General features: G+C 52.4%; 1 protein-coding gene across 1 annotated transcript in view; it reads right to left on the bottom strand.

The window, feature by feature from the left end:
- The window catches only part of Trappc10 (trafficking protein particle complex 10), a 55,973-nt gene that overhangs the window by 27,097 nt on the left and 18,552 nt on the right, over positions 1-10,324 (bottom strand). The window contains exons 6-8 of the mRNA XM_013027357.1: positions 9,130-9,325; positions 6,772-6,883; positions 3,612-3,859 (exon numbers count right to left, since the gene is read on the bottom strand). Coding sequence (XP_012882811.1) covers positions 3,612-3,859; positions 6,772-6,883; positions 9,130-9,325 — 556 coding nt within the window. The remainder of the gene's footprint in view (positions 1-3,611; positions 3,860-6,771; positions 6,884-9,129; positions 9,326-10,324) is intronic.

Here is a 10,324-nt window from a genome sequence, read left to right as displayed (position 1 = left end):
TCTCTCTCTCTCTCTCTCTCTCTCTCACACACACACACACACACACACACACAGGCTGCACCTGTGTATTCTGACCAGGCCTTCCTGTCACACACACACACACACACATACATACACACACACACACGTGCTGCACCTGTGTGTTCTGACCAGGTCTTCCTGTCACACACACACACACACACACACGCTACACCTGTGTGCTCTGACCAGGCCCGTCTCTCTCTTTCTCTCTCTCTCTCTCTCACACACACACACACACACACGCTACACCTGTGTGTTCTGACCAGGCCCGTCTCTCTCTCTTTCTCTCTCTCTCTCACACACACACACACACACACACACGTGCTGCACCTGTGTGTTCTGACCAGGCCCGTCTCTCTCTTTCTCTCTCTCTCTCTCTCACACACACACACACACACACACACACACACGCTACACCTGTGTGCTCTGACCAGGCCTTCCCGTCAGTGCTGCACACCGCCGCTCTCTGCAGCACTAGGTCAGTGTACTGAGGACTACAAGTAGAAGCCCCAAGCGCTAACCAGCCATCTGGCATGGACATGAATACAAAGAAAGAATCTGGCAGAAAACTGACTCAGACAGGGTCAGTTTTAGCCAGCATCTAAACCTGAACTGATGGCCTCACACTTGTTTGGCTTGCTTGCTTGGCTGGCACTCTAACACTTAAGCCACGTCTCCAGCCTGGGTTTTTGCTGGTTACTCTGGAGATGGGAGTCCTATGGAACTCTCTTGCCCAGAATGGCTTAGAACCACAATCCTCCAGATTTCAGCCTCCTGAATAGCTACCATCATCGATGACCAGCCACCATCTGTTTTTTGAGAATAGAAGAAAATGCACAGAAAATAATTGAGTTTTTGGATTTTAAATCTTTTCACAAAAATGTAGAAAAAGTTCCAGAATAAAAATTTCACATTAATCCCAACTATAAAGCACATTTAAGATATAATTTTAAAGGCATAATTTCTCTCCTTAACTCCCCCTCCCCCATCACACAGTGGCTCATTCCTGTAATCTTACTCAGGAGGCTGAGATCTGAGGATCATGGTTCAAAGCCAGCCTGGGCAGGAAAGTCTGTGAGACCCTTATCTCCAATTATTAATCACAGAAAAAGCTGGAAGTGGTGCAGTAGCTCAAATGGTAGAGCACTCGCCTTGAGCACAAAGAGGCTGAGGGACAGCACCCACGCCCTGAGTTCAAGCCCCAAGACCAAAAAAAAAAAAAAAAAAAAGCCCACCCACAGCTTAGAATGTGATTCAAGTTGCAGGCAACCTTACCAACAAGCCCCAGGCCCTGAATCCACACCTAGTTCTGCCAACAACACAAAACCTAACCTACACAAAGACCTCGGCTCAGACCTGAAAGGTGACATGAAGTTGAGAGGATGACCCTGTGTCACGTCAGCCCCAGGATTTACACACTGGCCACCTGCACTCTTCTAAGCCCTGATCAAGGAGATGTTCTTAAGGGCACTCACGGCACATCTAACACCACACTAGGCACTAGGCACCACACTAATAAGCTGTCACCATAGTGGGCATCACCCAAGCAACCCAAGGATGTGGAAAGTGGCCGCACATGGCACACGCGGCAGACAGGAGAGTGGACTGGGGGGGGGGGGGGCAGCCGAGCCCCCCGCCCCCTGAGCCCATCTTCCAAACCCCAGCCCCACAGGAGAGCTGCAGCACACCACACCACCAGCAGAGGAGAGCTGCAGCACACCACACCACTCACACCACCGGCAGAGGAGAGCTGCAGCACACCACACCACTCACACCACCGGCAGAGGAGAGCTGCAGCACACCACACCACTCACACCACCAGCACAGGAGAGCTGCAGCACACCACACCACTCACACCACCGGCAGCGGAAACGTGCCTGGCCTGAAACCGATCCTAGCGCCACTCACACAGAGGCCAAGCGTGCTGAGGGCCTGGGGCCTGGGCAGGGGTAAGGGAGTGGAGCACAGTAGGAGGTGCTGCAGAGCAGCGGCTACGTGTGGCGGTGGCCAGGGAGCAGGCGGTGGTGATGAAGAGGCTCGGGCCTGCAGTGTTCACCCACCCCGCTCAGAAGGCACAACAGGCCAGCATCGCTGCAGGGAGGTGCAGGAAACACACTGGGTGTGGGGACAGTGTCCACTCAAGGGAAGGTCACTCAGTGTGGCTGAGAGGCACACAAAAACAATGACCCTTCATACACCCTGAGAGCCGCCTGAGGGGACAGACAGACGCTACCTGAAAACATGGCCCCGGGGCTCCTGGGAGTTGCTCCTAAGACCATGGGAGCAACTATGTTCTCAGCCCTCCCTAGTGCCAGGTGACACCTGGCCTCCGTCCCTGTGGTAGCAGCCATCAGGGCCGAGCATGGTCCTGGCAGAGTGGGACCCCACACGCCCCCTTCTGCAGCGGTACACACCACACACACACACCGGTGCGAGGTCCATACAAGGGCTGAGGTCGTGACTTTACAACTAACTCCCCACGCTCAGCCGGGCAGCGGCAGACACCTCCTCGAGGGAGCCTTGACGCCCAGTTTCCAGGGAGCCTGGAGGGCTGCAGGGACGAGATAAGGGGTCCCTTCCCTGCAGAGCAGCCGCGGGCCTGCAGGCACGGGCCCTGCTGGGCTTTCGCTGCTCTGTAGCCTGCCACCCCAGCACTGCTAACCCCAGCACTGTCCCACGTTCCTGGGTCCCACGGCATGTGACTGGGCCGGACCCAGCACCCAGTGACAGGAACTGCACCCTCTACCAGACTCTCCTGTACCCAAACCCGTCACCGGCACGTTCTAGCCACCTAACCCACGGAAGGCAGAGCCGGCTGGGATTTGGGGCGGGACGGGCATGTCTCTGAGCTGGGAGCGGGGCTCTGTACACGCCAACATTCCCAGTCTCTGAAGCCCTTACCTCGTCAACGTGCACAGCTGGACAGGCGGAGAAGGAGCTCAGCGCCCTGGGGGAACGGGGTTTTTGTTTTTTGGAGTTTTTTTTTGGTTGGTTGTAAGGCCTGACCTCTGGGCCTGGGCGCTGTCCCTCAGCTCTTCAGCTCAAGGTGAGCGCTCTAGCACTTAAGCCACAGTGCCACTTCTGGCTTTTTCTGCTTATGTGGTGCTGAGGAATCAAACCCAGGTACCACTGAGCCAGCTTCCCAGCCCTGGAAATGGTTTTTAAGGGACTGAAACATTTACCCCACTGCAGATAAACAACGGAAAGCCTCTATCATTTACTGGCTTCTCACACAGACCCCTCCCCAGACACACCACCAATCCTCCACGAGGCTCCGCGCCACGCAGCATGTGTGTCACTCATGTGGCCACCTGCACAGCAGGGGTCTGCCAAGAAAGCAAATTTAACCTCTGTACAAAACTTGGTACATAGCACCACCAGGGAAGGCCGGTCCCACAGGGCAGATCTCAGTGACCTTGAACCCAAGGGACTTGCTTTGCTTTGGGCCAGTGTGACCTTCATCACATGCAGAGCAGAATGTACCTTTGAGCGGTTAATAATGCAAACAGAAACTATGTCACTGATAAGCAATGTGTTGCGTTCAGGGGAGCTGACAGGCCTTCCCACAGCCGGGCCTGGCCCTCACTCACCTCCAGGAGCCTCAGCTCCTGCACGCAGCTGTGCAGCAGCTCCAGGGCGCGCTGCGCCACCTCCCAGGGCCGCTGCAGGAAGAGCAGCAGGGTGCACTGGCGTGAGAACAGGTAGCCGCGCAGGTCCAGCAGGGCAGCCTCCTGTCTTTGGATCAGCCCCCGCTTCTCCATGTCGATGGGCTTGCGGAGGCCCAGTCCATGCCAGCTCTTCACTGGCCGGCAGAAAAAAGTCAGCCAGTTGGCGCCGTCTAGACAAACGACATCATCAAAGTGCTGGCTCAGGTTTTTGCCAGCAACCGAGAAGCTGGGGAAGAGCGGGCAGCTTTAGGGCCGGGACCCTCACACCCCCCTCCCCCACCACCCTGTCTCAAGCTACTGCCACAGCCTGGGGCACTCACAGGGCTTCCCATGTGTCCTGGCACTGAGGGCTGAGCCCAGGGTCCTCACCCAGGCAACAGCGCAACCTAGTTACCATGCCCAGAAGGTCCCCAAGACCAATGGACTGTGGACTTGAGCGCACCTGAGCCATGTCTAAATGTACCCCCTTGTACAGCCTGAACCTACTAGACCTCCTGGACACGAGCTGTGTGTTTCTTTGTCCCTTCACATGAACTCCGTGAAGGAAAGGGCATTTTGTTTCTTGCTGGCAAGATGCCTGACAAGTGCAAAGTCAAAGCAATATTAGCATTCAACTGCATGACTTTGTCTGGCACAACTTCTGGATTTTTTTTTAACTTCTGGATTTTAAGTGGCCCCACATTTATTTTTAAACTGAGAAAAGCCAACTAAACATTCTAAAATATAAGACAAGTGTTCTCAAAGATGTGTATGCATATAACATAGATACACAGCATAAGAGAAATGAATACAAGCTAGGCACTGGTGCCTCATGCCTGTAATTCTAGCTACTCAAGAGACTGAGACCTAAAGATCCTGGTTCAAAGCCACCCAGGCGAGAGTCTGTTAGACTCTTACCTCCAATTAACGATCCCTACCCCTGAAAAGCTGGAAGCAGAGCTGTAGCCCAAGTGGTAGAAAAGGAGCCTCGAGCAACGTTACATAGGACCAGCATCCAGGCCTTGAGTTCAAGCCCCCAACCAGCACCAAAAAGGAAAGAAGAAAAAAGAAAGAGGGAAGTGTTTCTAACTTTTCTGATTTTTAATTTTTAATAGTTTGCTTTAGTTAACATTTACATTTCTATCTTAGCAGAGTAAAATATCCACACCAGACCTTCCAGAAGAGTGCTCCACTAGGAGAGCAGCTAGCATAGTTCCAGTTATCTGGGGAAGCAGCCCAGAAGGGCCACCGACAAAGGTGAGCTCAGGCAAAACACCCGCCAGACGCCATTTCAACCAACAGAACCTGGGTATATGGTGGCACACACCTGTCATCTCAGCTACACAGGAAGCATAAGATAGGACCATCACAAATCAGGCCAGCCTGAGCATAAAGGCCAGCCCCTTATTTTAAAATAACTCAAGTGCTGGGCACTGATGGCTCACGCCTGTAATCCTCACTACTGAGAAGGCAGAGCTCTAAGGATCATGGTTCAAAGCCAGCCCGGGCAGGAAGGTCCCTGTGAGACTTTATTTCCAGAAACCGGAAGTGGCGGTCAGGCGTGTAGAACGGCGACCCTCTGCGGTCTCTCAGGACAGAGCCAGGGGAGCTGGCTGTCCCAGCACCCTCTCCCCCACAGGTTCTCAGCAGGCTCTGCGCCCCCTGAACCACTTCCTTTCCTCAGACACAGAGGCAGGGGCTCATGGAAACGTGTCTATCACAAATGCACTGCATGGAAGCCAGAGGCAGAAAACAAGTCATCCGTCCAACAAGGTGCACAGCAGAAGAAACGCAGAAGCTACAGTGAAAACATCTCACCCCTGGCCTGGCAGCAAGGAGAGACACCAAGAGGGCTAATAATAAGAAAAGCAGCTGAACAGAGATGTCCAGAAAATATGAAGCACTTCTACCAAAGCAATGATGATGATCATTCACTGTTTTCTCTGTATATGGTTCACTTTCTGGTTCTGTAATTTTCGGAGAAGAAATTAGGATAACTGTTTAAACGTTTCAAAGGTGCTGGTCATCCTAACTACTCAGGAGGCTGAGATCCAAAGATCATGGTTCAAAGCCAGCCTGGGCAGGAAAAGTCTGGAGAATCTTATCTTCAATTAACAATCAAAAGGCCAGAAGTCTCTAGAGCTGTGGCTTAAGTGGTAGAGTGCTAGGTGAAGCAAAAAAGCTCAGGGACAGCACCCAGCCCCTGAGTTCAAGCCCCGGGACCAGCATAAAAAAAAAAGCTTAAAAGATGGATGAGCACCCATTGTAACAGCATCACACAACACATCAGAAGGACACCTCAAGTACCACAGAGTAAGACAGCCGGGAGCCAGCAAGTTAGAAGCACGGGCAGCATGCTGGTAAGGTCCAGAAATCACACTTCCCATCCACCTGCAAAAGGCAGCTCTGTAAGTGCTGTTCTGACCTGAGATTCTTCCATGCCGACCCTGTGTGTGCCAGGCCTAGGTGGGACTGGGGCTGGAGCTCTCACTAGCTTTTCACTCCAGTTGGTGCTCTGCCACTTGAGCTACTTTCTGTCTTGTCTGAGATTCTTCTAAATTTGATAGTAACTCTTTTTTTTTTTAATCTTTAGGTGGTACTAAGAACTGAACTCAGGGCCTCGTGTTTGCAAGACAGGTGCTCTATGTCACGAAGCCACACCCACAACTCCCTTTTTCATTGGTTATTCATTAGACAGTCTCATTTTATGGCCAGGCCAGCCTAGACTTCAATTCTCCTATTTGTGATGCTGGGGGTGACAGCAGAGTGTGACTGGGCCTAACTGCTGTGCTGCCCCAACAGCTGCTAACAGGTACCAGACACCACACCAAGCCACTGGCTGAGATGGAATCTCACAGACTTACACCTGGGCTGGCCTGGAGTCATGATTCCCCCAGCAGCTAGGATTATAGGCTTGAGCCACTGTATCAAAGCTGACAGCAATTACTTTAAATTCTCACTCCATTTCCTGTAGGAATCCCATGAATCCATCCTTAACATCCTTGCCCCAAAACAACAGCAATGATGATCGCTGGACAGATGTCCGTGAACGCAGGGCAGAATACGCAGAGGCAAAGGCACTGCCCCTGAAACATCTACTCACCCCCAGCCCCAAAGTTGACGACATACTGGGAGAACAGGGCGTCCAGCTCATCATACTGCACCAGGGCATCTTCAAACTGCTGCAGCATCTCGAAGACGAAGGCCAGCTCCTCCTGTTTACCCGAAGAACATCCATCAGCTTACAGAGCCACAGGCAGCCATGTGGGAGGGAACAGCGCTATGCACGGGAAGGATGCTGAGCACTGACACACAAACCCCTCCGATGACCACGGCTCCATGTACGCTCGCAGAGGGGTGGGGGTCAGAAAGAAGCAGGAGAAGGAAGCCAGGATGACGTCAGACCTCCACACATCACCATCTCGCCTCTTCTCAGCAAGGCCTCTCTGCCTCCCTCCCTCAGCCCCACCTCTACGGTCCTTCTTCCTCACACTTGGGAGCACATGCAGCCTCTTCCTGGGTTGCAATGCTTCTCTGCACTTTCTTCACCTCCTTCAGGCTACTGCTTCCAGCTAGGTCTTCAGGCCTCCCTCAACACCTCTGATCCTCGCCACTGCATGCCATACTGCTGGCTCCTAGCATCTTCCATCTCTACTCCTGAGCAAGTTACCATAAGCTCACCGAAGTTGTACGTGAACATCACCCAGTACCGAGCAGCACTGGGCAATGTGCACAGCCTGGGTGTGTTGAAGGAAAACATACAGAGCAGGGTGATTTTCTCCTGATTTCCACCGTTGGACAGTAAAGCAAATGACTCGCACACAGGCGATTGCTGACACACTGGCATTCACAGGGGGGTGCTCTCTGTTCTACCTCCCTGTTTGTGAATACCAACCTGACATCTACAGGCCAAGCAGTGCTCACTGGGCGAGGACCAGGGACCACCCTGAATTCCAGACAGAGGCCAGATCCAGACTCCAGCACTACCAGTCTGCAGCCGATTCTTTATCTGGACAGTGAAGTTCTCCCAGTAGGAACCCTGGGTGGATTAAATTCCTGTTTCATAAGGAGCAGAGTCTGGGCATGGCCAGCAGGCTGACTGTGCTCTGCTAACCGTGAGTCAGAGGGCAGGTGAGAACCCTGGCCTGCAGATTCCAGCGCTCTAGGACTCTCCAGCTCCGTGTGTGTTGCTGCTTCTCAGAAACATGCTGGTGGATGGTGCTCCACATGGAAAATTACTGGGTTAGCTTCACCTCCTATTCTTTTCCTTTATGAAATACTTTTGGGAGCGTGCACTCCAACTTTAATTTTGGGGTGGCCTCAACCTCCCAATCCTCCTACTTTAGCTTCCCAAGTATTAACACTACAGTCAGGATCTCCCATCTTGAAGTGTGTAACTCAGACGTTTCAAGTATATTCACATTACTGTGCAACCAAGTTCCAGGATTTTCTCATCTCTCCAAACTGAAACGCTGAGACCGCTGCACAATACCCCTCTCCCCATGCTGGCAGCTTCATCCTACTATCTGTGGACTAGACCCTTGAGGGGCCTCTGTCTGGGTGGGGTAAAGTAGTGTCCCACAATGTCCATCCCTGACCTGCTTTTCACTGAGCATAATGTTAAGCTATATCCGTGCTACAGCACGTGTCAAGAACTTTCTTCCTTACTCCTTTCTAACTGTGAATTAATTTTGACTTAGAGAAATATTACCCCACCCTGTGCTAGTGACTACTCAGAAGGCTGAGATCTGAGGATCAGGGTAGAGAATCCAGGAGACTCCTATCTCCCAATTAACCAACAAAAAAGCCAGAAGTAGAATCATGGTTCAAATGGTAAAGCATGAACCCTAAGAGAAAAATCTAAGGGTCAGGACCCATGACCTGAATTCAAGCCGTAGGACCAGCACCAAATAAACAAACAAACAAATCTTCTTACGAGAGAGAAAAAGCTGATAGTGAACTCTAACTTTAAAAGCTCCAACCACCTTAACACATCTTTACTGAAAGCCAGATCACAAAGCAAGCTATGAAACTGGACTCAGAGGTTCACACCTATATTCCCAGAGGAACAGAACCATCCACTCTGGTTATTATATTGTTGATTTTTAAAACTAGACAAGTGCCGGGCGCCAGTGGCTCAGGCCTATAATCCTAGCTACTCAGGAGGCTGAGATCTGAGGATTGCGGTTCAAAGCCAGCCCGGGCAGGAAATTCTAAGAGACTCTTATCTCCAATAAACCACCAGAAAACCGGAAGTGTTGCTGTAGCTCAAGTGGTAGAGTGCTTGCCTTGAGCTGAAGAGCTGAGGAACAGCGCCCAGGCCCAGAGTTCAAGCCCACCGACCAAAAAAATAAAATAAAATAAAATGAGACAAGTGACGGTTGTTCCAAAGGCTGTTTCACTAAAAGGGAAGGAGGAGGTAGGGCAAGGGAAGCTGTCTGGTCTCGACTGAGCCCAATACCTGCACCATGAAGTATTCACAGAAACTCCATCCTGGCTCTGTCCTCTTCTCCCGCAAGGTTCTCATGTCATCTTCAAACTTGCCAAGGTTTTTGGTAAAAGACATAAGCAGCAGCGTCCTGAGTTTGGTCAGGAAGGCATTCCAAGATTCCTGAGTTCGAGAAGAGTCCTTCAAGGGGTCAGAGAGTACAACACACCTGCAAAGATGTACACAGGGGTCTGTGAAGACCTCAGGCACGGAGCCCTGGCCCAGTGGACCCTGCCCTTCAGCTCTTTGCTAAAACGCCCACCCTCCTTCTGTAGTCAGTGCAGACCATCGGGGAGAATCCGCTTGACCACATCACACCCACATCACACTTGGTCCCCTGCTGTGGTTCACCTGTGCCTTGCAATCTCTGCCAGCTCCTTACAGTGCAGATGACAGGCGGGCCACAACCCAGCCTTGGCATCGGGCTTCAATTCCCTATGTCAGCCTGAGGCTGCGGAACGCGTCCGGCCCACGGGGGCCTGGAGCACACTCCTGCCTCCTGGGAGGCCCCAGCGAGCCCTGCTGTACACCAGCTTGTGTCATCACACTGAACTCAAGGAGAGAAGGTGCTAATCGATACGAAATAAATAGAGCTGACATCTGGATGGGAAACAACTTAACTTAAAAGAGACTGTCACAAATGCTGGAGGGGATGCGGAGAAAGAGGAACCCTATTACACTGCTGGTGGGAATGTACACTTATACAACCACTTTGGAAAGCAGTCTGGAGGGTCCTCAGAAAGCTAAATATTGATGCCTGGCCTGGGTCACACGCTGCTCACCTGTGTGAACACCTGGCGGGGGCCACACGCTGCTCACCTGTGTGAACACCTGGCCTGGGACACACAATGCTTACCTGTGTGAACACCTGGCCTGGGCCACACGCTGCTCACCTGTGCGAACACCTGGCCTGGACCACACGCTACTCACCTGTGTGAACAGCTGGCCTAGGCCACACGCTGCTCACCTGTGTGAACACCTGGCCCAGCCACACGCTGCTCACCTGTGTGAACAGCTGGCCCAGCCACACGCTGCTCACCTGTGTGAACACCTGGCAGGGGGCCACACGCTGCTCACCTGTGTGAACACCTGACCTGGGTCACACGCTGCTCACCTGTGTGAACACCTGGCCCAGCCACACGCTGCTCACCTGTGTGAACACCTGGCC

The sequence above is a fragment of the Dipodomys ordii genome, unplaced genomic scaffold (assembly GCF_000151885.1).
Source record: "Dipodomys ordii isolate 6190 unplaced genomic scaffold, Dord_2.0 Scaffold103, whole genome shotgun sequence".
Classification (NCBI taxonomy): Eukaryota; Metazoa; Chordata; class Mammalia; order Rodentia; family Heteromyidae; genus Dipodomys; species Dipodomys ordii.
The sequence above is the reverse complement of the archived record's forward strand: the minus strand, read 5'-3'. Positions and strand labels throughout refer to the sequence as shown.